At 46.5% G+C, this 27,455-nt stretch overlaps 1 protein-coding gene across 4 annotated transcripts in view; it reads right to left on the minus strand.

Moving 5' to 3' along the window:
- The window catches only part of AMOTL1 (angiomotin like 1), a 76,353-nt gene that overhangs the window by 17,885 nt on the left and 31,013 nt on the right, over positions 1-27,455 (minus strand). For all 4 annotated transcript variants that reach the window (XM_035115554.3, XM_035115555.3, XM_035115557.3 and 1 more), the window contains 5 exons: positions 17,196-17,336; positions 14,897-15,812; positions 9,619-9,916; positions 8,009-8,153; positions 6,246-6,335 (listed from right to left, as the gene is read on the minus strand). In XM_035115554.3, coding sequence (XP_034971445.2) covers positions 6,246-6,335; positions 8,009-8,153; positions 9,619-9,916; positions 14,897-15,812; positions 17,196-17,336 — 1,590 coding nt within the window. The remainder of the gene's footprint in view (positions 1-6,245; positions 6,336-8,008; positions 8,154-9,618; positions 9,917-14,896; positions 15,813-17,195; positions 17,337-27,455) is intronic.

A 27,455-nucleotide genomic window follows, 5' to 3' on the forward strand; every position in this document is an offset into this window, starting at 1 on the left:
GGAGGAACCACTTCTGCTACTACCATGAGCTCCTTGAAAGAAAGGCAAGATATAAATCCATAAAGACTTTCACAGTTTCATCGTGGCAGGCTGCAGAGGTGCAGCAAGGCTCCCTTGCACCCATGGCAAGGTGTGTATCAGTGCTCTGACCTCCATCCCTTGCCTAGGCTCCCACAGCAGTGGAGGTGCTGCTATTTGGAGCCAGAGTGAAGAGCCGCAATTTTGCATCTCTCTGGATCCGTGTCCTTGGCAGGGGCCAACCTGGCCAACCCCTAGACATGCCCCCTGGCAGGCTGTCTTACTCCATGTCATTCATTATGGAACCTATTTGAACTAAGGACCACTATTACTGTGCACTTGTTCTTTCAGACACCATTTCACATTTCTTACTTTAGAGCTAGCCGGGTGAGACTTGGAAGGCCTTCAGATAAAAGCTCAGCTGCTGCATTTGCCCATATCCCTGTGAAACTACGTGTACTTTCAATCACCTTAACTGCAGCCTCTTCCGCTGCTGAAAAGCCAAGCTATTTCGCAGCTAGAACTTTAAAATGTATATTTGCTTGATTCTTTGGCATGTAGCAGAAACTTGAAAGAAGCGCTGGGTTCATCAGTCTCTAATGTGGTCTCGTGGACCATTTTAAAAAATGTAACTGGAACAGCAATCTCATTAATGAATTTGCATTTTATTAATCCCAACCATTCTTCAAGGGTTGTGTATATGGTCTCTCCTTCCATTTTATCATCACAACTACCCAGCAAAATAGGTTCGGACTAAGGCAGGGGACGCAGGTGGCGCTGTGATCTAAACCACAGAGCCCAGGGCTTGCCGATCAGAAGGTTGGCGGTTCGAATCCCCGCAACAGGGTGAGCTCCCCTTGCTCGGTCCCTGCTCCTGCCAACCTAGCAGTTCGAAAGCATGTCAAAGTGCAAGTAGATAAATAAGTACCATTGCAGCGGGAAGGTAAACAGTGTTTCTGTGCGCTCTGGTTTCCTGTGTTCTGTTGCACCAGAAGCGGTTTAGTCATGCTGGCCACATGACCTGGAAAGCTGTCTATGGACAAACTCCGGCTCCCTCAGCCTGAAAGCGAGGTGAGTGCCGCAACCCCATAGTCACCTTTGACTGGACGTCAAAATGCAAGTAGATAAATAGGAACCGCTACAGCGGGAAGGTAAACAGCGTTTCCGTGCGCTGCTCTGGTTCGCCAGAAGCGGCTTTGTCATGCTGGCCACATGACCGCCAGTAAAGCGAGAAGAGCACCGCAACCCCGGAGTCGTCCACGACTGGACCTAATGGTCAGGGGTCCCTTTACCTTTAAGTCAGGGGAGCTGGCATGGGGCTGAGGAGAGTCCAACAACAACTGGAGGGCCAAAAGTTGCTCATCCCTGGGCTAAGAGAGAACAGCTGGGTCCAAAGTGTTCCAATGAGATTCATGGAGAAGTTTGCCAAACCGATGCTTCCCTGGTTCAGTCCTGACACACCATTCATTAGGTCCCACTGGCTCTTAAAAATGTAAGTATTGGTGGGGTATACTACTCCTTTTTTATGCCAGCTGTTGATTCTGAAAATGCTTCGCTAGTACCAACATCCTTTTCCAGTGGGTGTTGCTGTGCTTTATTTAGCCGTGCGCCATTCAAGTGAGCTTTGCTGCAAGTCACTTAAATGCCCAGGAATCCACATCACTTCAGCTGTTGCCAAACATTCCAGAATAGTTCTCATGCCCTGGGATAGGCTACGGGTTACCAGATAGCCTTTCGCCTGCTCATTCAGCAGTAGACCTTTATCCGGAGGCCTCATGACCTTGACAAAGTGAAAGAACCCTCAACAGGATCACGGCGACACAGCACAGATCCTTAAGATTTTAGAGGCCTGTTCCTTGACAGCCCAGGTTCTGCATGCGGACCACGCAGTCTTTTCCTCCATCACCACTGCCTTTAGAGTTTTGTTTTGGACTCTTAAGCGGATGAGCTAAATCCAATGGCAATGTTTCCTTAGGATACAAGACCTAAATGCTCACCCAAGCATGGGTTTTCCTTAGTTTTCATTCTCCCTTGCGAAGACACAACAAACCAAACATAATCTGTGGATCGTTTACCAGCCACTCTAGCAAACCAGACTTCCCTTCCACCTCAGGGGCTACTGCTTACATGATACACCCTCAACTCTGGCTAAAGGGATCAGAGTTTATAAATAAATTTGACCTGCTTGAGGAGGTCCTGTATACAACCTTTCTTTCTATTCTTGGAAATACTTCTATCTCCTATTTGTAGCATCTAGCTGTCTGGCCCAGATGAACTAGGCATGCTAAACATCCCTGCCGTTTTATATGACCCTGTCTCAAGGAACTATCACTGCACACTGGTCATGAACTGACAGGGCAGTGAAAGTGGCCGCACCAATATTTATAGCGATGTATGAACAGAAGCGTAGGTCAGGGGATGCTGTGTTACAAGGAGAAACGGTGGAACTTTATGAGACCCAAGCCAGATGCCCAGGACTGTCACAGATATATATATATGGGGGGAATATATATTCCTATCTATCTATCTATCTATCTATCTATCTATCTATCTAGAGGTGAAACTCGGAAAATTAGAATATCATCGAAAAGTACATTTATTTCAGTAATGCAACTTATTATTTATTATTTTTGTTTTAATTTTTACAAATGCTTTCTTTTGGAAATTCCACAGTAATAAAACAAATAGTTACAATAAAACAAAAATAAACATCGCTATTACATTTCATTAATTACATTCCATTTATAATTGACCCGCCTAATGACAAATAATTACAATTACAACAAATAAAGGCTTCACATATCTTAGAATCATAGAATCGTAGAGTTGGAAGAGACCACAAGGGCCATCCAGTCCAACCCCCTGCCAAGCAGGAAACACCATCAAAGCATTCTTGACATATGGCTGTCAAGCCTCTGCTTAAAGACCTCCAAAGAAGGAAACTCCACCCCACTTTTTGCTTTGCATGTCATGCATCTATGTCATATATTGGTTTCACCTTTTAAGTTGTGTTACTGAAATAAATGCACTTTTCGACGATATTCTATTTTCCGAGTTTCATCTGTGTGTGTGTGTGTGTATATACACGCACGCACACACACACACTCTCTCTCTCTCTTCTCTCTATATGTTCTTTCATAAATATAAATATATACAGTATATGATAATCAATTTTTTGGATCCTGTGTCCTGTGCACCCCTCTGCTGGCAAGGGAGGGCCCGAACAGTGCCCCTCTTCTCCTGGGGTGATTCCCTTTGCACAGCTCTGTTGGGCCCCTGCCCGCTTCCCTCACGCCAGTCACCAGAGAGGTTGGGCCGCGCCAGGTTTGGACTGGGCTGCGCGCTTCTACACCGCCTCCCTAGATCTCCCGGTCCCCTCCTCTCTCTCAATGGCTGCAGCAGCAGCAGTGGCCATGGCGGTGGAGGCTGGTGAGTGTTTGGCTGGGGTGGGTGTGTGGTTCTGCCGTGTTCTGTTCAGCTCCGGAGGCCTCTGGACCTCCGAGCTCTGTTGGCTCACCACCAGGGCGATCCCAGTCCTGGTGAACCTGAGGTCATCGGGGGGTTGGGGGTTGGGGACTCTGCTCAGCCCTTTTGATTTTTGCATTGGGCACCCCGACTCCCCCTTGTTTGCAGTGGCAGCAGCGTTGGTGCTGGTGGTCCCTATGAACTCGGCGCGGCCATGGCGCTCGCCATCCTGCTTTGCCAGAAGTCCACCTCCTTGGAGGTTTTTAAGCAGAGGTTGGATAGTCATCTGTCATTGATGCTTTAGTTGAGATTCCTGAATTGCAGTGGGGTTGGACTAGATGATCCTTGCCTTCCAACTCGATGATTTCATATAGGGTGCAGGGAGAGGGGGGGGACAAGGGGTAAACGGGTAGCAGAATGAAGCAGAGAGACAGACAAAGGGAGCACCCAGTCCACTTTTGGTTCTGGAACAGCCCCAACTACCTCTGGCCCTGGCCCTTCCCAGCCTAAGAATATGGCCCTTGACTGTCCTCAAGGTTAATGGAGCCCTTGGCAGAAAAGGGGACTACATGGACCTGCTTTTTTACAGTCTGCCCTGGACAGCCAGTGGCGTAGGAAGGCGGGGGCATAGGGGGCGGGCCACCCTGGGTGCCACTCTTGGAGGGGGGTGACAAGATGGCCCCTGCCTCCCCCCAGCTTTAGAGCGGCCGAGGGTGTGACGTCCATATGGGCTGCCGCTCTTGTGCGCCGTTCGTACGGGCATCTGTACGGGATACCGCCGCGCGTGGGGCTGCCACGCGCGAGCAACAGCCAATACAGACTGCACATGTGTGGCATTTCGTATGGAATGCGCATGCGCAGGATACTGCACATGCGCAGTCCGTACGGGCTGCACCACTCCGGGTGCCGGAGAGGGTTCCTCCACCACTGTGGACAGTAAAAGGAGGCTTGTTAAGCACTTGAAATGCCAGTAGCTGATGGAGAGCTGTACCCTAGAGTTATGTGAGGGTGTTATCAAGGCTGCACAGCGTTTGTGCCTGAACCCCTGGCATAGACCTACCAAGAGAGGCATGGGCTCCTGTTGTAACTAGCCATCCGTCTTTCCCAGCCCTGAAACCTGAGCTCCTTTCATGGAAAAGAACCAGGGTTAGTCATAGTCACATTTAGTTTATTTATATACTGCATTTCCTGAAATGTATTTGTGCTCAGAGTAATTCACGGATAATAAACAATCTAAACACAATGGTGCAATAACCATAACGCACAACAAGAATGACTGCCAATGTGACATTTATATTTTTAGGACCCACCTCATTTCTGCGATTGTGAGTTGCTTTCAATTGTTTTTAACGCTGTGTTTTAATTGCCCTACCGCCTTCGGGTGAGGGACAGGTAATTACAGTAACATCAAGAGCAACCTGTCATTAATCAGCTCATTTGAAACAGGGGTGGGCAGACTTCGGGGTGCTTAAATCTACTTGTTCTAACAAGATCTAACAACCAGAGCTGGGCACAGGAGACATACAGATAGAATTACAGAACAAGAGTGCGCCTCTGGGCATATTCTTAGCCTGAAGGTTTGTTTTCAATATCAGAACTAACTGAACTGAATTTACAGTCATTTAAATTCCATTCCTAGTTAGGTCCCCCCCCCCCATTTCAGCAGCTTGATTTAGGTAGGCAAAGACATTTTGTTGTGACTATTAAGCTATTTCTTCTAAAATAATGCATTTTCAGGTGTTATTCTCACTAATATATGGATTTCCATGCACATTTCCCCCTAACAGTACAAAATGGTTGCAGAAAAGCATTGCAAAATTCAAAAAAAGGTGTGAATTTCAAAGACCAGTTCATGTATTACTTCAAGATGTGCGAATTAGGTAGTTTCTCATTTTAAATGCAAACAAACCTAAGTTTCTTCTCCATCCCTAGACATGTGAACAAATTCCTGAGAAGTGGTTCCCACAGCACTGTGGTACAAAATATCCCTTTGAAGGCCTGTTCAAAACTCATAAAACAAAGGGCCTTGTTCTCCTTTTATTTGTACCTGTGTGAATTCAGAACTACCCCAAAAGGAGAGAAGAATTCCATTTCCCTATGAAGCATATTTCTCTTGAGACTTTGCCCTGACATCAACGTTTCCGAGCACAATTCAAAGTGTTGGTGCTGACCTTTAAAGCCCTAAACAGCCTCGGTTCTGTATACCTGAAGGAGCGTCTCCATCCCCATCGTTCAGCCCGGACACTGGGGTCCAGCGCCAAGGGCCTTCTGGCAGTTCCCTCACTGCAAGAAGTGAGGTTACAGGGAACCAGGCAGAGGGCCTTCTTGGTAGTGGCACCCACCCTGTGGAACACCCTCCCAGCATATGTCAAGGCAATAAGCAACTATCTGACTTTTAAAAGACATCAGAAGGCAGCCCTGTTTCGGAAGTTTTAAATGTTTAATGCTGTATTGTGTTCTTAATATTCGGTTGAGAGCTGCCCAGAGTGGCTAGGGAAACCCAGCCAGATGGGCGGGGTATGAAAAAAATATTTATTTCTTTATTTATTTGCCGTAAGTTTCCCCCTTGACTGTTTCACCACCTACCACTAACTCCAACTAAGCAACACGGTAAAACAAGTCTGCTAGAAAGAAATCAGCCTCCAACTTTTTTTAAAAAAAACTAGTTAAAAATATAGCACAAACAAACACCTCTTCCATTCTCTGACAAACCACACACAGTGAACATGCATATCTTCGCTATATATCAATGTGGTACTCACTCTGAGAAGCATAAAGACCCTCTGTTGCCTTATCTTCGTTCCCATCAAACTCTCTGCTGGCTAGCTGCCTGTTGGCAGTCTCCAATCGCTCTACACAGAGAAGGGGAAACAGCTTAAGGATAAACATATACATATGGCCAACCTCAGAGAATAAAGAGACATGTCAGATGCATCATGATATAAAAAGGATCTTGGGAAAGGGGAGCCAGCTTTACAACAACAAAAAGGAGACTGTCCTGAAAAACAGGGAAGGCCAACCTGCAATTCCACCCCCCCAAAAGAGGGAGTCTGTTCTGTAGGGTCTCTGTTCGGTCTGGGGGCCAAAAGTATATTTCTCTACACAAACTTCCCTATGGATGTTGTCAGAGGGTCGTTGTGGCTACTCTAGAGTAACTCCACTTGAGTCCGGTTTGTCTTTAAAGACTTTTTGTGCAAAGTATTTACAGTGCAGAGACAGCTTAAAACATGACCTCTCATTCCGAATCAGAATCCGGCAATGGCGTACGTCTGCAAAGTAGTCGGGGCACCCCAAAACGCCTCCCCCTTGACCTGCATCGCGGTGCTCTCCTTAACTCTTGCGCCAGAAGGAGCGATGCCCTCTCAGTCTCCTCCCTGTCAAGGCAGTGGAAGGGCTCTCCAGCATCCTTGAGCCCTTGCCTGCATCTCTCTGCCCCCCCCCCGAGCTTTCCCATTGTTCTGCATGCTAATTTCTCTCTCCCTCTGAGTCTTTCCCCCTCCCCCCTGGCTGCTTCACACCCACTGCTGCTCTCTGTGCTTGGCGAAGTGGATGTTAGGATGATGGGGGCTGGCTCCCTGTAGGGAGTCACCCTTACAGATGTTAATGTTCCCCCATAGAGTTGGTGCTCTCTAGCAGTCCTTGTTATGAAACACCATGCAAAACCCAAACAATTTCAATATTAAAACATGAGCTCTCACTCCTTTGTTTTTTAAAAAACTTTGTGGGTTTTTAAAAAATTCTTTTACTTGTAATTGAAGCTGTTAAAATTTGGTAGCAACACCTGAGGACAGATGAAATTGATTTGCAGGGGGAGCTGGACTATAAAAAGAACAGGCCTTGTATTCTAGCAGGGATTTTGTTATAACTTAATTCCAAAGTGAATTGTCTATAAAGACCAACAGGAGATCCAGAAACATCTGGCTTACAATCCTGGCTTGTTTCCCTGAACTGTATTTCCCCACTCTGCTGCCTACCAGATGTTCTTCGACAATGACAGCCCATCACTGCTCAGCACTGGCCATGCTAGCTGAGGCTGATGTGAGTAAGGAGGTGGGGGAGGCAGCTTGGGGAAACCACAGTTCTCAGTTTCAATAAAATGGCAGACAACTGAAGTTAACTGAAAACGGGAGCAAAGATTTTCAATCTCATGGCTGTACAAGGAGTCCAAGGCTTGTTCCTGTAGTGTGGCAGTAAACTGTGGTTAGGCATTGTGTCTGAAGTAAGGCTGTGGCATCCATTGAGGGCAGCCCATTCCACATAATTTAAGGTGGGCAGGGAGAGAGGGGGGGAGAGACGTATGTATAATTTTTCAACCAGGAATATATATATATATATATATATATATATATATATATATATATATATATATAATGGCTCTACCAACAATAACCTCTAAAAGTTGTTACATGAAAACAGTTTGCTTGGTCAGAATCTCTGATGTGGCCACCTGGAATTTGATAGTTCAGGAACAAAACAGAAATGCAATGGGAGGGGAATGAAAAGACCTTTCGTTAAAAGAACATACCACGTAAGGCCCTGTTGAAATCATGGAGACGCCTGATTTCACTTTCCAGCTTGTTACGCATCGCCTTGTCCAGCGATTCCCTCTTGGTGGTGGTCTTCACCAGGTCCTCATAGGCTTCTGAAATCCTCTGAATTTCTATTTCAAACTGAAAAGTTTGTGTGTATGAGAAGGAGAGAGAGAGAGAGAGAGAGAATAAGGGAGCGCATACAACTTTCCATTAAAAGCTGGGCAGGGATGCATGTCAGTCATTGACGTGAAACTTTTGAAAGAGAGGTTTGTGCAGTGGCCAGAAATGTCTGCCAACTTTCACACTAGCACTGTGCCGCAGGAAGAATTCTCCTACAATGATGCCAAAAATACAACTCCTCCACAGGCATTAATAATCCTAATGCTGCTGAAGGAAACCAGCTCCCCAGCCATCACAGAAGAAAGCGACTGCAGCAATGGAAGAGCTCAGTGGTACAGCTCATGCTATCCAGCAGACAGACCCAGGTTTAATTCTCAGCAACTCTATGGAGAGCCATTGCTGGTCATGGGAATTCTACCAAGTCAAGCAGTTTCCCCAACTTACGTTACATCCTATTATCCAATATCTATATACCACTGTTCACTTTCTGCTGTTGCTAGGCATGCAAATACCTATTGGTGTTATGGGCTACACTGAAATGACCTCTCTGGGCCGCAAGCCTGGGCAGTGTGTCTAGAGGTCCTGGGCTGCCCAGACAACAAGACCCCCCCCCTCGGCCTCGCTGATGTGGCCTGAAGGAAATCAGAGTAATTCGTTTGGCACCAGCTTGGCTGCAGGAGTTGCTGGAAGGAGCTGTACAAGACACCACCCAACTGTCAGAAGAAGAAGAAGAAGAAGAAGAAGAAGAAGAAGAAGAAGAAGAAGAAGAAGAAGAAGAAGAAGAAGAAGAAGAAGAAGAAGAAGAAGAAGAAGAGGAGGAGGAGGAGGAGGAGGAGGAGGAGGAGGAGGAGTTTGGATTTGATATCCCGCTTTATCACTACCCTAAGGAGTCTCAAAGCGGCTAACAATCTCCTTTCCCCTCCTCCCCCACAACAGACACCTGTGAGGTGAGTGAGGCTGAGAGACTTCAGAGAAGTGTGACTAGCCCAAGGTCACCCAGCAGCTGCATGTGGAGGAGCGGAGACGCGAACCCGGTTCCCCAGATTACGAGTCTACTGCTCTTAACCACTACACCACACAGTACTCCTTAGCCTTTTCTTCTCCCAAGGATGTCTTGCAAGGGACATCAAAGCATTATACTCGGTGAAATATCCCACTTTCCTTCCATCATGGAATGCAAAGCAGCACTCACATGGTTCTCATGCAGTCTCCCATCCAAGCACTGACCAGACCTGGACCTGCTTAGGTACGGTAGCAGCCTCATGTGCCCTCAGACCATGCTATTGAATTGGACATTTACTGGGCCCCACACCTCTGCACTGTATAAGTTCCAACTTAGACATGTCCCTAAATTTACCATATTCTGGACCAAACCAGGCAGTGGTGTTCATCCCAATCAGCAAGTAGCGCAGCACACTTTTCTTGCGTCACTCAAGAGGATCAAGACGCGAAGCCCAGTCCCCCACTCAACCACACCACGCACCTTCTGGAGTTTATCTGCTTTCTCGTAGTAGCCCTCCAGCTCCTTCTGCAGTGCCTCGTTGTCATCGGAGAGCATCTCCACCATTTGCTGGGCTCGATGGACTATAGTAAAGGCATCTGGCGGGAGCGGCTGCTCCTGCTGCTGGCTCGGCGGAGTTGCAGGCAGGGACTGAGATGCCGTGGCCATCGAGAGAGGTGGCAAAGAGGCAGAGTGCAATGGGCCAGTAAGAGAGGAGGCCTGCGAGGACACTGGGCTGTGCTGCTGTTGCAGGGATGGAAAAGATGACTGGCACTGGCGGCTGTATGGGAGGGGGAAATAATGAGTGGTAAGTACAGATTAATCGGATCATTGGCTTTCAAAGAAATGGCTAGCAGTGTGAGCAGTCAGTCTGCCAGAAGTGACTGCTTAGTGCACGGATTCCAAAACTAAGGCCCGGGGGCCAGATGCGGCCCAACCACCTTCTCAATCCGGCCCGCGGACTGTCTGGAAATCAGCATGTTTTTACATAAGTAGAATGTGTCCTTTTATTTAAAATGCATCTCAGGGTTATTTGTGGGGCCTGCCTGGTGTTTTTACATGAGTAGAATGTGTCCTTTTACTTAAAATGCATCTCTGGGTTATTTGTGGGGCATAGAAATTCGTTCATATTTTTTTAAAAAAATGTTAGTCCGGTCCCCCACAAGGTCTGAAAAGTTTGCTGACCCCTGGCTTAGTGCTTAGTATCCCATACATCAGGAGTGGCCAACTCCAAAGAGACTGCGATCTACTTTCAGAATTAAAATCTGGCAGTGATCTACCCCCATTTTATTAGGGGTTCAGCTCAAGGTCGTTGAGTTTTTTTGGGATATGGAAAGACCCATGGGGGGGGGGTGTCAGCTCACAGTTGATGAGCTTTTTTGGGAGGATGAAAGCCCCATGGGGGGGGGTGTTAAGGTGCATGAGCTTTTTGGGGGAGGGGAGTTCCATTTGGGGGGAGGGAGGGAGGAAAGGGAAGTTGGGGTTAAGTCACTCGCAAAAACATCGCAATGGATGAAAACAGCCACACAGAGGGAGCTCCGTCTTCCCTTCCTGAGTACAAACAACAATGGAGGGTGGGGCGAGGGGGCGTGGCAGGAGTCAGATTTACCGGCGAAGTCGAAAGGGAGCCAGAGATCGACCGTGATCTACCAAAACATCACAGGGATCTACCAGTAGATACCAGGCATCCCTGCCATACATGTACAGTGAAACACTTTCCCCAAGTGTGGGTTTTTATGTAGCCAAAACAGTACCACCTGCACACAAGAGAGAGGTATCAGCAGACTTTTTAAGAAGTTCAAAAGGAATTATGAGGGGCAGGGAGGAGAGAACAGCCCAATGAAGACTGACCATGCTGTGCGGCCACAGGATTCTGTTGGGGGCAAGGGATGGGAAAGGGTGGAAGTAGTGGGTGGGAGCACTCCATGCTGCAACATTTTGTTGCAGGTCCCACTAGTTATAATAATATTAGGTACTGATACAACTCGACACCTATATAGCACTATGTATGTACGGAGTAACTTTATTTTTTTTTAATGAAAAGTCTCTGCCCCGAGGACTTTACAATCCAAATTCCAGTAGTTGGAGAGACAACAAAGCAGAGGGTAAGGAAAGGGAGAGGTCAGCATGGGACAAATATGGGGAAAGGTTTTAGTTGCAGACAAGGGAGGGAACACAAAAGAGCAGGAGACAACTTTCTCTCAAGTTCTCTATCCAGAAATACTGAATTCTGGGAAATCTTACTGACCACTAGGAAAGCTTATTCAGCAAGATTTCTCTGGCAGCTGAAATTTCAGTGGGAATTTGCCGCACTATTTTCAAGCCTGCCTCTGCAACAACAGGCAGAAATTGGTGGGGTTAGTTTTATTTTTAAGAATGCTGAGACTCTCGGGGAACTGAATTCCGCAACATGTGGTTGAGTACACAGTACAGTACTGTATACCTTTAAAACACATTTGAAGGACATTCTTTGCCTCAAAGGATTCTGGGCACTGTAATTTACACCTCATAGAGTTACAATTCCCAGCAAACCTTAACAAACCAAAGTGCCCATAATTCTCTGATGGGGATATGTGCTTCGAATATGCTTTAAAGGTATAACTGTGTATGCAACCACTTTATCTGCAATCATGTGGAAACACAGGCAAGCACAGTCCTGCTCATAGCTAAAAAGAACAACAGAAGCAGGCCTTGTACTCTCTATACTAAATAGGGAACTGTATTCTGCATAGGTTGGGTTGAAATAGCCATGGCCTCAAGTGAACATCCCAGCAAACCTTTCTTCGAGGTTTGTCTTGCTCCTTTAGATGTGCAGCTATTAAACATGTTATTCTTCAGGATGAATTGTGCCTCTTCCCCTGTTTACAAACCACATTTGTCCCAGATCTGCCTTTGAAGCCTTTCCCTCGGATTGTATATATAAACTGCTAAGTGCAGAGTCCCAGCCTGTCCGTACAAGGCGACGGATGCACCTCACCGTAGCAAGCTAACCCATTTTAGAAAGAACTAACTCTCTCCGCCACGAAAGACATCCAGCAAATAGCCAGTCTCTCTTGACAGAATATTTTAAAACAACTAACCCTGAACCAAATAAGAAGTAGCATTTCCATCGTAAAGGTTTTCTTTTTGTTATAAACCTCCATTGCCATTTGCCGCTTGCTTAGGGCGAGTTGCCAGTTCACCTAGGTGAGCAGATGAATGGAAATGACACAAGGTTCAGTGTCATACTGCTTTTCCCCGCGTTGACTGCCCCCCCCATTGTAGGTTAAAACAGCTGTGGAGGTCCCTGAATCATATTGCAGCTGCAGAGACAGGCCAGTGGTGTTTTGATATAAATCACCTGATATAAATTTCCTGATATAAATCGCCTCCGGATGCTACTAATAGAACTACCCCCCTCCCACCCAAAATATAGGAAGTTGTTTTATACTAGGTCAGATATTTTCCCCCACTAGCCCAGTATTGACTTCTCTGACAAACAGAGGCTCTCTAAGAAGTCAGGCAGAGAAGACTACACTCCGTGCTATTTTTTCTGGGGGGGGGGAGGTGCCAGACTCAATAGTGGACAGGGACTTCTGTGCCTTTAATTGCCCTGCTCTCTTTTGAGTCTGGAAACCTTAAAGAGAAACCAGCAGACCCTTTGCTTGGAAATTAAACAAAGGGTCTGCTGGTTTCTCTTTAAGGTTTCCAGACTCAAAAGAGAGCAGGGCAACTAAAGGCACAGAAGTCCTGTCCACTATTGAGTCTGGCAACCTTGGCCAGAACTCACCATGAACACCTCCCTCATTCTCTTAGAATGGCACCCACCTGGGAGGTGCCAGAACTGAGTTCCAGCTGAAGAAAAAAAAAGGGGCCCTGAATCTACTACCATCTAAACTGAGGTGTGAGGAACCTTTGGCCCTCCAGATGTTGCTGAACTACAACTCCCATCACCCCTGCCCATGCTTGTTGAGGCTGATGGGACTTCTAATTCAGCAATATTTTGTGGGCCAAAGCATCCCACCCCTGCCCCAACTGCTTTATGCCATGGAGAGAACTGCATGAAGAGCATGTGCTTGACCACTGCGCTTTTATCTTAAAAGCACACACATTCAGGAAATCTAATTACAGATTTCCTGACGTCGTGTCTGGCTTGGTCTTTACACAACCGGAGATGTCCCACTCAGCACACATGGCTTGAGAGTGGAGCGTGAGGCGCACGGAATCCATGTGCCTGACACCTGGAAAACCCTCCGTCTGAAAGGAGACTTGCAGATGGAATCCTCTTACAACTTCCTGAGACTGTAACCCGAAGCTGGCCCTGTTTTTCCTTTCCTTCTTCCCTTGTTGCTACCTCGCTTACATAAAGAGGGCTTTTCGCATTTCTTTTGAAAGCCGTGCTTTTCTGGCTGGAAAAACACACACCCAGCTCTCTGTATGTTGTTGCCAGAGACTTAAAACATGTGCTGATCAGATGGAATGCAAACGCCCAGGAACACAACACCAGCAGCCAAGGAGCCACGAGGGGCTGTGCCCCAGGTTGCCATTTCAGGAAACGCATTGCTGCAAAGCACTATGGACCTGATCCAAAAACTCAGTGGACAGAGCTTACTGCCCATTGCCCCCACTTGAACCTGGGAGTGTGGCCTACAAACATACCCAACGCTTTTCCCATTACAAAGACAGCAGGAGGAAGGCATCGTGTCGAAGAGGTAAAACAGCAGGGAGAAGCAATTCCCACCCCTTTGCCCAATGCTTCTCTCCTGGGATTCTAACTCCTCTGGGTCCCAGTTGCATTTGCATGTTCACCACATCAAGTAGAGGGAAGTTACTCGGCGATAGGGTTGTGGTGGTGGGGAGGAGTAGGGAGGGAAATCATGCAAGAAGAGGAATAAGCAGCACACTCCTGCTGCACTTCTACAAAGTACACAAGCAGTACAGTACACAAAAGGTTTGTTTTGCCCTTTGGGGCAGTATTATTCTAGAGCCAAAGGCTTTGAGCTGTACAATGTAACATGCCCACCTGGTCCTCTCCCTCCAACCTGCCTAAATCTGCTCCAGAAAGTGGAGGGAACCCCTGGAGCACGTTTAGCGTTCATGTGGGGAAAGAAGTAGGTGAGGAGATTATGTTATGTAGTTAAGAGTTGTTGCACTAGGGTAACTGCATAACTGAATACCAAGGCTGGGCGACATATGGTTCTCAACATCGCAATATATCACCAGCTAAACATTGTGATATAGTTGTACCTTGGAAGTCGAACGGAATCCATTCTGGAAGTCCATTCGACTTCCAAAACATTCGGAAACCAAAGCACGGCTTCTGATTGGCTGCAGGAAGCTCCTGCAGCCAATCAGAAGCCGCAGAACCCCCATCGGGGACGTTCAGCTTCCAAAAATAGTTCATAAACTGGAACTTCCGGGTTTGTGGCATTCAGGAGGCAAAACATTCGAGAACTAAGCTGTTCAAAAACTAAGGTACCACTGTACTGAAATATCACGTCTGAAATAAAGATGGAGCTATGTAAAAGCTGGCTTCATGGCTTTCCGCGCATCATGATTTTTGCATTGCACGCACACACACACATGCATCATGATTTGCAACATATTGCCAGGTCCAAAATTATGAAACCACTGTCACGATATGGATGATATATCAATATATCTCCCAGCCCTATTGAAAACCACCCTGAGTCTGGAGTCTTACTTAACTTTAGAAAAAAAGCAAAACCTCCCCCTAAAGTTTGAAAAGAAGGCAATAAGATGGCAAGGAATTCAACATTACCTCGTCAGGCTATACTCTGGGGGATGCTGATAACGGACAACAGCTACTTCGCTCCTCGCTGCCTGGGGCACTGAATAGGAGGGCATCACCACTTCCTGGATGACTCCAGAATGCTGGTCGTTAAAAAACATCCCATGCTCCTGAGCTTTGCTCACCGGGGAGACTACCTGCTTGCTTTTGTACGGGTAGTCTGGCGGCGGCCCCCTTGGATCCACCCCTTTGCTGGTGGACTGAGGAGGGGATGGCCCTCCCGCTTTGAACCCTTTGCTTCTCCCCAAGGCAGGCGGGTGCTGTTTCGTGCCGTTCCTCTCCAGCGACAACTGCATGATCCTCTCGCTCAGGTATCGCACGTGGCCTTGCTTCAGTTCCTTGAGTGCCTCGTCTTTGTGCGCCTGCCCGCTGTTGGCCCGAGCCAACGTCGGCCTCCCTTCCGTTCTGGATTTCGGGCAGGAGGTTCCAGCCGTGTAAAAACCTGCCGTAGCGGCGCTGCTGGGCTGCTGGCCCCTGAAAAACTGAGACTGGGCTTTGGCCTCTTCATAAGTTGGCAGCTCTTCATTGTTCTGCTGAGGCTGGGGGCCCCTGGGCTGCTTCTCCATCGCAGTGCTGTCCCCTTGGTGCTCCTGGCCCTGTGGTTCCTGCCGCGCCGACTGCTGGACCATTTGTGGGTCTTCGGGCACCAGGTTCTCCGTGGAAGAAGAAAGCAGCGTGCTGGCAGTGGGGTTGGATGGTCCCGCGCTCCCTGTGGCCTGGTGCTGGATGGCCAGCAGGTTCATGTTCTCGCTCGGGTTGCCATAGCGCAGCTCCTGGATCAACCGCTGTAACACAGTGCCAGGGGCAACGTCCTCCGAACCTCTCATTTCCACCTCTGAAACCTGGAGGAAGCTCGGGGGGTGGAAGTTGCAAGGGGGGTCTTCAGCTGAAGCAAAAGAAAGGATGGCAGGCAGAGAAAGAGAGAGACACAAAAAAAGGGAAAGGTTGGATTATTTTTAATGAGAAAGACGGAGAGACCCTGCATGTCCTTTTCCCCCATCCTACTGCCAACCTGAGTTCATAACTCAGCCAAATGTCAGGTACAGAGTTAGAAACTCAGATATATAAGCTAAGTGCCAAATGGCTCCTTGAACTAGGGATACAGTTGCCAAAATGGAATGCTTCGTTGTCATTTTGGGGCCAGACAGCTCTAAAGTCATATTTTTCAATACAACCTTTGGGCTTCTGAAATTCAGATGAAATAGAATGGATAGAATTCTACAGGTAGCGTTGCAAGTGTGTGAAAATAGATCCAATGATCCCCAGCCACGCACCTCCAGATGGTGGAGGCGTCAAGTGCCATCCTGGTGCCTGGGCATCTTCACTTGGTCTCAAGTAGACGGTAAAAAGGTAAAGGACCCCTGACAGTTAAGTCTAGTCGCAGACGACTCTGGGGTTGTGGCGCTCTTCTCGCTTTACAAGCCAAGGGAGCCGGCGTTTGTCCACAGGCAGTTTTCCCAGGTCATGTGGCCAGCATGACTAAGCCGCTTCTGGCGCAACGGAACACTGAAACCAGAGCAGCACGTGGAAACGCTGTTTACCTTCCCGCCACAGCGGTAACTATTTATCTGCTTGCACTGGCATGCTTTCGAACTGCTAAGTTGGCGGGAGCTGGGACCGAGCAACGGGAGCTCACCACGTCGCGGGGATTCGAACCGCTGACCTTCTGATCGGCAAGCCGAAGAGGCTCAGTGGTTTAGACCAGTGTTTCCCAACCAGTGTGCCTCCAGATGTTTTGGGACTACAACTCCCATCATCCCTAGCTAGCAAGACCAGTGGTCAGGAATGATGGGAGTTGTAGTCCCAAAACATCTGGAGGCACACTGGTTGGGAAACACTGGTTTAGACCACAGTGCCAAAATGCTCCTGGGGAATTTCAATTGTTGATCCGGGGGTAAGGCCAGTACAAAATAGGGAGGTGCAAGGGAAGAGGGATGCAAGAGCATCATTTGACGGGGATGTGGACTGATTAGACCTCTGTCCAGATGCTGCGGCTTGGTGGTTTAAATTTGGACTGTGGTCTGGGGATTCCCCACCTCTGCTCTTCAGGGACCAAATTGCTCCTGATTAAACCTAAGTGCCCTCTCTGTCCTGCACCTGGGTCACATTTCCCTTGTATAATGATCCACTCAAGGCTCAACAAGGATCTAAAGAAAGCCATTTGTCCAAAAAAAAAAAAACCCAACCAAAAACAACCCAGTGTGAAACTCAATTGACGAAAGCAGCTAGAAAGCAGGGTTGTTTTTTTTTACAAGCACCTAGAACTTACCTTCAGTATCACTGACAAAGTCTATCATTAACGGTGAACCATCCCGCCTGCTGCCAAACAGCTGGGGATCTGTGTAAAGGCAGCCAGTTTCTTCCAGTATCTGGGCAGGAGTACTGGAAGTGTAGCAAATGGATGGGAGGCCTATGAGAAAAGAAAAAGAAGCAAATATTTATCCAAGAACTAGTCACGTTTTTAAAAAAAAACACAAAAACAAAACAACCCAACACTTTTCCTAAAGTGATTCACGCCTGTGGCTTCTGAATTATGTTTAAGTGTTGTTTCACAGCCCCCAACAAAGACATCCGTTGTATACATACTTCTCAGTAAATCATTTCAGATGTCTGTCTACATAAAAGGCTACATGCAGAAACATATTTTACTGCAAACAACACAACCTTGCCACACAACTGTAACAGGGAAGTCACGGAGGGGGTCAGCGCCCAAGCCATAGTGGCAAGTGTTCAGAGACTTAATAGATGATAGAGAAATGGTCATTAATTTATTGGCAGCTCCCAGTATTTTCCAATTCTAAATTTTCAAGGAAAACTCACATCGCTGATCAGTGGTTAAGCTGCTCTAGAATTACAATGGAGTTTTTGCAGCCAAGTGACTCACCGCTCTTCTGATTGCTAATGGCTTAGATCCCAAGCTATCGCAGCCTTGGATTAGGACTTGGGTGGGCTTAGAATTTGAACTTTATGTTCACAAGCAACATATTAAAACTACATCATTATCTCTGCATGCAAGCAAAGTGCTTTTGGTTGGTTTCAGCGTTTTCTGATCAAAACAGACATAGTGTCAATTCAGATGCAGTAGGAAACCAGGGTTTCCCACTACAGGAACAAGCCTCAGGCTTATCCACAGCCTCCAACCTTCTCCTCTTTTGTGCCCACAAGGAGATCAGCAACTTCTGTTTTTAAGCAATCCAGAGCATCTCTGGGGATCTAAGGAACCTGTGGCCCTTCAGTGTTGTTGGACTACAATTACCATAATCTCTTATCATTGGCCATGCTGGGTGGGGCTGGTGGGGGTTGGAGTCCAACATAACTCCAATCCCTTGGTTAAAATATGGTTCAGGAACAAGCCAATATGTAAAACCGTGATTTAATCTGGGTTTGGTCTAACAAACCATAGCTCCCTGTTACATTTGAACTCAGGGAACTGTGGTTTCCTTAAATGGAGAAGTGGAAGCTTCTGATCTCCTCACAGTAAGGTAAGAGGAGAGGACGGAGGAGCATTCAGGTTTCCAATTATGTCCAAAATACCACACAGATATATATATGATGCACATACACCTCTTACTGCAGTATAATTAGGTATATAAAGTATTTTCTTGTCCATAAACTTTAAATCTGGACAACAGCCTGTAAAATAACATGCTCGACATTTATACTATCCAGGGGCTACTGTCACAAGAATAACTGATTTTATGGATATATTGCCTGCATCTGCACAAGGAAATTTAATTTCCAGAAACTATTGTTTTGAATTAATAGTGCCCATTCCCTGTTTTACATGCTATTTTAACTAATTTAACGCTTTTTAAAAAGCATTAGTGGGAAAAGCCATTCATAGTGCCATTCATGAATGTGCTCTTTACTTATTTTTTTGGATATAAACTCTCTATTACAGCAAGTTGACAATTTATAGAAGAGAAAACACGCCCGATTTGTCTTCCGACACCTTAATATTTAAATTCAGACTGCTGAATTTATGGCAGGCCAGTTATGTCCCTCTCTTGATTTCATTATCTACTGCAGCAACTATGTAAGTTTAGAACCCTAGAATGAAATTGCACTAACAACATTCCTTGGTTTGTGTGAAAGAGATAACAATGCCTTCGAAAGAGAGTTTTTAGCTGGGTGTTCTGGGAAGAAGGAATAAGAAAGACTGGGATCCATCTTGGGCAGGCTGGCTGAAGGCTGCCTGCACTGCTGTGGAGACAAACCCCTCCTCAAATGAACATGCTGTAAGATCTGGACTTCCTGCAGACATACTGAAGGTATAAATAGGTGAACAAACCATATTTCTTAAAGGCAAGCTATGACATTATCTGCCATGTCTCAGTTCTCCAAAGGAACACAGACCCTCGGTGAGTGCCTGGAACCCCCAGGAATCTTGCAGAGCATGGGGGTATCACATTACTTTTGTAACCATAAGTTTTGCTGAGAGTCAAAAAGTAATCAAGCCATGTAATCCAGTAGTCAAGTGAGCGATCAACTGATCATGGATTAAGCGAGTACAGCATGCAAATCAGCCTAGAAACCCCTCACAAATCTGATTCCACTGGCCAAAAAGATTGCAACAGGAAAGCAGCTTATCTCAGTGGAGTCTGGGTGCGGAAACTATTGAAGTGGCACATTACATCTCACCAAAATGTATGTGTGCGTGTGAGCATGCACAGAATTTGGGATTCTTGTATCAGATGCAGAGTAGGAAATGAATACAAATGCATTTATTGCCTTCTAAAGCTGCTTCCCTCTCCCTTCTCCCCAGTCTCTCAAATAATTGCAAAAAACCCCTCCTTTTATTCTTTAATCATTTGATGAAAGGGGGCAAGAGTTTTATTATAGCACTGTTTCTTTAAGCTGGGAATTATGGGGAAGGAGGCCAGCCTCAGCATCTGGAGAGACAGCTGTAAATCCAGCTCAAGCTGACTCACATCCTTTTAATCAGAATTGCACCCTGGATAGGAGAAGAGGGCTCTCCTACAGCCTCGGGGCAGCTAATATTAACACACCTGACTCTCTTAGACACAATGTAGGTGTTAGCTGGTTTGGAAACACACCACAGCTGAACAATGGGGCAAGTTGGTTTGATGCAGCTGATCTCAGTATCTCATCCCTATTACTGTATTCAAACTCAGATAAGCATGCCGGAAATATCTTACAAAAGCTATGTAGGCTTGTAATGTCGGAATCATGGGCGAAGCCAGGATTTACGTTGGAGGTAGGACCAAGCTATCTGGAAAAATACGATGCGGAATTAATTAAAACAATAAAACCACAAGTTCAATTCAGGGGAATGCTTGCCTAAATAGGTGAGCCTTAAGGAGCTGGCAGAATGCCAACACAGATGGGGCCTCTCCTGTTTCAAGAGAGAAAGCATTCCACAACAGTGGTGTCACCAGTGAAAATCCTGCCTCTATGTTACCACAAGACAACAATCATCAGGTCATGGCAAAACTAGCTGGGTTACATTAGCTGATCGTGGTGCCCTTAAGAAAAGTTTCCCATCCCTTTGTAGCTGACTGCATCTTCCAAAGATCTCTCTGGAGGGTTACTTGGCCCTGCCCCTGAACAAAGTCGGATGTAGTGATGGAGAGAGGAGGACATGGGAAACTTTATTTCCATGAACTTCCTTATGACCCCAAGCCACTATATGTAAAGCCACACATGTTGTTGTTTAGTCGTTTAGTCGTGTCCGACTCTTCGTGACCCCATGGACCAGAGCACGCCAGGCACTCCTGTCTTGCACTGCCTCCCGCAGTTTGGTCAAACTCATGTTCGTAGCTTCGAGAACACTGTCCAACCATCTTGTCCTCTGTCGTCCCCTTCTCCTAGTGCCCTCAATCTTTCCCAACATCAGGGTCTTTTCCAAGGATTCTTCTCTTCTCATGAGGTGGCCAAAGTATTGGAGCCTCAGCTTCACGATCTGTCCTTCCAGGGAGCACTCAGGGCTGATTTCCTTAAGAATGGATAGGTTTGATCTTCTTGCAGTCCATGGGACTCTCAAGAGTCTCCTCCAGCACCATAATTCAAAAGCATCAATTCTTCGGCGATCAGCCTTCTTTATGGTCCAACTCTCACTTCCATACATCACTACTGGGAAAACCATAGCTTTAACTATACGGACCTTTGTCGGCAAGGTGATGTCTCTGCTTTTTAAGATGCTGTCTAGGTTTGTCATTGCTTTTCTCCCAAGAAGCAGGCGTCTTTTAATTTCGTGACTGCTGTCACCATCTGCAGTGATCAAGGAGCCCAAGAAAGTAAAATCTCTCACTGCCTCCATTTCTTCCCCTTCTATTTGCCAGGAGGTGATGGGACCAGTGGCCATGATCTTGGTTTTTTTGATGTTGAGCTTCAGACCATATTTTGCGCTCTCCTCTTTCACCCTCATTAAAAGGTTCTTTAATTCCTCCTCGCTTTCTGCCATCAAGGTTGTGTCATCTGCATATCTGAGGTTGTTGATATTTCTTCCAGCAATCTTAATTCCGGCTTGGGATTCATCTAGTCCAGCCTTTCGCATGATGAATTCTGCATATAAGTTAAATAAGCAGGGAGACAATATACAACCTTGTCGTACTCCTTTCCCAATTTTGAACCAATCAGTTGTTCCATATCCAGTTCTAACTGTAGCTTCTTGTCCCACATAGAGATTTCTCAGGAGACAGATGAGGTGATCAGGCACTCCCATTTCTTTAAGAACTTGCCATAGTTTGCTGTGGTCGACACAGTCAAAGGCTTTTGCATAGTCAATGAAGCAGAAGTAGACGTTTTTCTGGAACTCTCTAGCTTTCTCCATAATCCAGCGCATGTTTGCTATTTGGTCTCTGGTTCCTCTGCCCTTTTGAAATCCAGCTTGCACTTCTGGGAGTGCAAGCCACACATACAGACAACCAATTGTCCGAGCCATTTAGTGAGCCACTGCACCTAAATAACCTGCCATGTGTCCACCCCAGGTATGCTAAGTCTCCAGATGTGTCCCAGCCATGAAGGAACCATCTGTTGTTGCCTTGCTATGTTTATTCAGAACAGCTGCCTATCTATCATTCAGTGTATGACGAGGTAGTTTATATGTGGCCTGGGACAGGAATCATAAGGGCTGAACTGGACCATAAATGCATACATGAATTTAGCATGTCTGGCATTAACATTTCAGTGGGACACCCCTCCCATAGTGATGGAATCCAATTCACAGAGATCAGGCCAGCCTCTTCACAATTGCAAACTTTAAACAGGCCACAGGACCCTCCAGACTCAGACTCATACCTGCCAAGTTCGGGACGTAAAGATCCGGGATCGGCAGCGCGCGCATGACCGGAAGTTGCGTGATGCAACTTCCGGTGGCGCTTCGCCCTTCTATGGGCACCAGAAAATGGCGGCGCCAGCGCTGGAAGTCGCTTCCGCGCATGACCGGAAACACGTAAAAGCGACTTCCGGCGCCGGCGCCGCCATTTTCTGATGCCCATAGAAGGGCAAATCGCCACCGGAAGTCACGTCACACAACTTCCGGTCATGCGCGGAAGCGACTTCCGGCGCCGGCGCCGCCATTTTCTGGTGCCCATAGAAGGGCAAAGCGGCACCAGAAAAATGGCCGCCGGGCAGAAGCCGATTTAAGGGACAATACCGGGATTTTCCACTAAACGGGAGACCGCCGGGAAACAGTAAGAAAAAAGGGGTTTTCCCGGCGGAAACGGGATACTTGGCAGCTATGCTCAGACTGGTGCCTTTTTGCAGGTAAATTTGACAACATGCCATAGTGCATTTGGGTGGATTTATAGGGGATTGTCCACTTACAGTACCATTCATCTTTATTTTAGCTGTCCCGCGATCTTCCCCAATGTTACTGCATTATTGCCGTTTGAAGTGGAACTCTTGCTCTATAGCAAGGCTTGCCTGCTGCCTTCCTTATATATCTATAGGCACCATGCCTTTACCAAAGGTGTCATGGCTTTGAAGACACTCAAACTCAGGATGCAAGGGAGAAATGTGCAAAAAGGAAGCCACGCTTGGCAAACGGAAACCAATGTCCCCACTGTGGAAGGATGTGTGGATCCAGAATTGACCTCCACAGTCACTTACGGGCTCATTGCTAAAACCGTGTCTATGGAAGACAATCTTACTTGCCTACAAGTGATCGCCAAAGAAGAAGGTTGCTTTTGTTTGTTACTATGGTATGTGTTTTTCTGTTTTTCTGTTGTAAACAGCCCTGTGATCCTTGGATGAAATGTAAACAAACAACAACAACATAGTGCCATGAAAATGGGACTAAAAACACCCGCCCTTGATATCTGGAGGGGCCCGGAAAGACCAGTTTTCCAATTGTGGCCTTTGGGGACTAATCTAGGTTGTCAGATGCTATTCTTTCGAACTAAGGAGGGTATGTTGATATGCTGGTTTGTATGTTCCTGGTGATGGGATATGTCAGGCATAGGCAACCTTGGCTCTCCAGATGTTTTGGAACTACAACTCCCATGATCCCTAGCTAACAGGGCCAGTGGTCAGGGATCATGGGAGTTGTATTTCCAAAACATATGGAGAGCCAAGGTTGCCTATGCCTGGGATATGTTAATTGTTTCAGCTGGCTTTTACTGTTGGATTTTATGGATTTGCTATTTGTTGTTGTTGTTTAGTCGTTTAGTCGTGTCCGACTCTTCGTGACCCCATGGACCATAGCACGCCAGGCACTCCTGTCTTGCACTGCCTCCCGCAGTTTGGTCAAACTCATGTTCGTAGCTTCGAGAACACTGTCCAACCATCTTGTCCTCTGTCGTCCCCTTCTCCTAGTGCCCTCAATCTTTCCCAACATCAGGGTCTTTTCCAAGGATTCTTCTCTTCTCATTAGGTGGCCAAAGTATTGGAGCCTCAGCTTCACGATCTGTCCTTCCAGGGAGCACTCAGGGCTGATTTCCTTAAGAATGGATAGGTTTGATCTTCTAGCAGTCCATGGGACTCTCAAGAGTCTCCTCCAGCACCATAATTCAAAAGCATCAATTTTTCGACGATCAGCCTTCTTTATGGTCCAGCTCTCACTTCCATACATCACTACTGGGAAAACCATAGCTTTAACTATACGGACCTTTGTCGGCAAAGTGATGTCTCTGCTTTTTAAGATGCTGTCTAGGTTTGTCATTGCTTTTCTCCCAAGAAGCAGGCGTCTTTTAATTTCGTGACTGCTGTCACCATCTGCAGTGATCAAGGAGCCCAAGAAAGTAAAATCTCTCACTGCCTCCATTTCTTCCCCTTCTATTTGCCAGGAGGTGATGGGACCAGTGGCCATGATCTTGGTTTTTTTGATGTTGAGCTTCAGACCATATTTTGCGCTCTCCTCTTTCACCCTCATTAAAAGGTTCTTTAATTCCTCCTCGCTTTCTGCCATCTGCTATTTGTACATAGCTGTAAACCTCTGAAAGAAGCAACTTTGCCTAAAAAGTGGCCTAAGATACTTTTAAAGCAAACAGATAAGCATCAGCAAGGGGGATCAGGACTGTCCAGAGTGAAGATGAACCCTGAGTTCAGTCCTGATGTATCCCCCAACCCCTGCTGCTATTCACAGTTGCTTGCTAGGCACCAATGGCAGATTTCCTTCCTAGAGAGGCTATACTACAGGTTTACTGGAGCATTTTTCACCAGGCTTGCATTAACATCCCTCCTCAGCACTACATGGTCCTGACTGCTGCCCCACCCCATCAGCTGCTATTTAAATAGCAAAAATTGAGTATATTAAATGCACACACACACACATTTACCATACTGTCTAGTTTGGCCCACAATTAGTAAACTTGCACCCTTTGACCTGCAGGCATCACCTATACTGGAAATAACCTATACTGGAAACGGGACAATGATCTGGAGGAATTATTGTCCCGTCGGGGCAGTCTCGAGCAGGTCACGCGCCCTGGCGCCGAGGGGCAGAGATCACTCCGGCTCCCCCACCCTCGCAGGGCGCAGCATGGCTTTCGCCGCGCGGCACCCAGGCTACTGGCCCGATGCCCCACACCCCCAGGACTCTACCTAGAGCCGGCCCTGTGTCCCGCCCAGAAACGTATGGTGCTCCAGATGTTGTTCGATTTCCATCAGCCTCAGCCACCATGGTCAATGACCAGGGATGAAGGGAGATGTATTCGAGCAACACCTAAAGGTAAAGGTAAAGGTAAAGGGACCCCTGACTGGGCTACAAATTCACCACTTCTGCTCTAGATTAAATTATCTATGCAACACTGCTCAGTTTTCACAGCACATATAAAGTTTGCACAGAGCTACACTTCACACAGATACTTCAAAGAATGAAAATGTCTATACATAGAAGCCTTGTCTCCCAAGGGCTTCTATATTTATTGGAAAGCATAGTCACAAATATATTGAATTCTGGCACTGCAAAGTCCAGGAACATTTCAGCCTTACTGCCCTTCTGCATGGCTCTCTGTGCCTGCCCCGTGACCCTTTGCTCCATAACTGCTTGAACTGGTGCCTGACACCCAAGCCGCTCCCCGTACCCGTTCCTGGACATTCCAATCCTTGTCCACACCTAAACCAAACCTGCCTCAGAGCTAGGCCAAGGCTACAGAGCTAGGCCAGCTACAACCAACCCACTCTGAATTTTGGGCTCATTCTACACTTTTCTGTGTCAAGCCCACACTGTCATGTGGAATAACCTAGTTATGAGTAGCATGGCACAGACAAGACTTTAAGTTACCATTCTGAATGTGTCCTTGTTCATTTCAGGAGCTAATTTTACTTTTAAAACAAACCCATTGTAGCATAAAACACAGAATGCTAACACGGAATCTACACTTTTTAAACCATACACACAGCTGGCTTATGTTCCAAGAAACAAGTATAAAAGCAGTCTTTTGTAGTATTTCATTTCATCCACCCACACATCAGCTCAGATGGGCTTTTTGAGCACGCACCCCTGCATAGTCTGGTGCAACATCACAACTACCAAATTAATCTTCTGAAGAAAGCAGAAGTGGATGGACTTGAAAGGGGATTAGACAAATTAATGAAGGGAAATGCTTCTGGGGCATGATTGAGATTCCCCACCCCCACCCCCTTAAAAATAAAAAGTGGTATTGGAAGACAGGAGTGCCTGGCGTGCTCTGGTCCATGGGGTCACGAAGAGTCGGACACGACTAAATGACTAAACAACAACAAAAAATACTAATAATACTAATAATACTAACAATAATAATGCACTAACTTCAGGGAGGGCATGCCTTGTTTAACAGGTTCCACAGCCTCTCCTACTAGATCAGTGATGGCGAACCTATGACACGCGTGTCAGACGTGACACGCAGAGCCCTCACTGCTGGCATGCGCCCCATCGGCCCATTTGCGTTGTTGTTGTTGTTGTTGTTGTTGTTTTCCCCCTTTGTTCTCCCGCTCCTCCTACAACTTGTCTCCACTAGAGCTTGTCTCTGCTGTTAAAACCCGGATCCTTTTTGTTGTTGTTGTTGGTAGCCAGAGATTGGTTTTTTAACCCTTTCTGTGCTTTTTTCTGGCGCTTTGGAAGACTATGATTGTGTGTAACAGTGTTCATTTTTAACCCTTTCTGTGCTGGTTTTTTTGGCGCTTTGGCAGACTATGTCAGTGCTGCGTGTTAGTTCCAGTGAAGGTATTATTCGTCATTTATTTCTGTTCTCTTTATGCCCAAAAAAGCGCAGTAGCTTTGGGGCATCCCCCCCAAAAAAGCAAAGCAACTTTTGCACCCCCCCCAAAAAAAACTCCAAAACTTTGGTCAGCAGCTCCACCCAAAAAGCTCAACAACTCTGGGCACTTTGTGATAAATAAGGGGTTTTTGGTTTGGTTAGGTTAAATAATTAGTTTTTGGTTTATATATTACAATTATACATTTTTGTTACTTAAACTATAAATATTGTGAAATTATGGTTTTTTTCTCGAGGTGACAACCACCCAAGTTATGCTCGGTTTTTTTGGTGAATTTTGACACACCAAGCTCAAAAGGTTGCCCATTACTGGTATACACCAGCAACAGCAAAAAGAATTTGAAGTATTCGTGTTAAAACAACATGAGGGCAATAGCTACCTGCCACATGATCCTCACGGATGAAAGGCAGCCTAGAAATACAGTAAATAAATAAATGCTATACCCCATTTACCTAGAAATAAGCCCCACTGGACTGAATGGAACTTAGCTTGCACTGTTAGTCTGGACCCAGCCCACCCATTTAAATAAACCCACCCTGCTTATTAATAAGGACGAATACTATAATCACTATTGTCACCATTGCCAATCATTTCCATATCACTTTAGTGTGCTAAGTGTGCTAAAATGTTCTCTGCCTCATTCATCTGCACCAAACTAGATTCCTCTGTACTGAGCTGCAGCCTGAATCCTTTTAACCTCAGTTGCAGTTTCCCAATGAGAAAGAACCCTGGAAGTAAATAATGGAAGATAATCCCTCTTGTATGTTTGGCATTTAGAGCAGTCAACACAGAGTCTGCCTGCTCTTTTCTCTCTCTTTTTTCAGGCTGTTTGCCAAGGAAAGACCTTTTAAGGATCATTTACTTAGAA

Source organism: Zootoca vivipara, chromosome 4 (genome assembly GCF_965207765.1).
Source record: "Zootoca vivipara chromosome 4, rZooViv2.hap1.1, whole genome shotgun sequence".
NCBI classification, from domain to species: domain Eukaryota; kingdom Metazoa; phylum Chordata; class Lepidosauria; order Squamata; family Lacertidae; genus Zootoca; species Zootoca vivipara.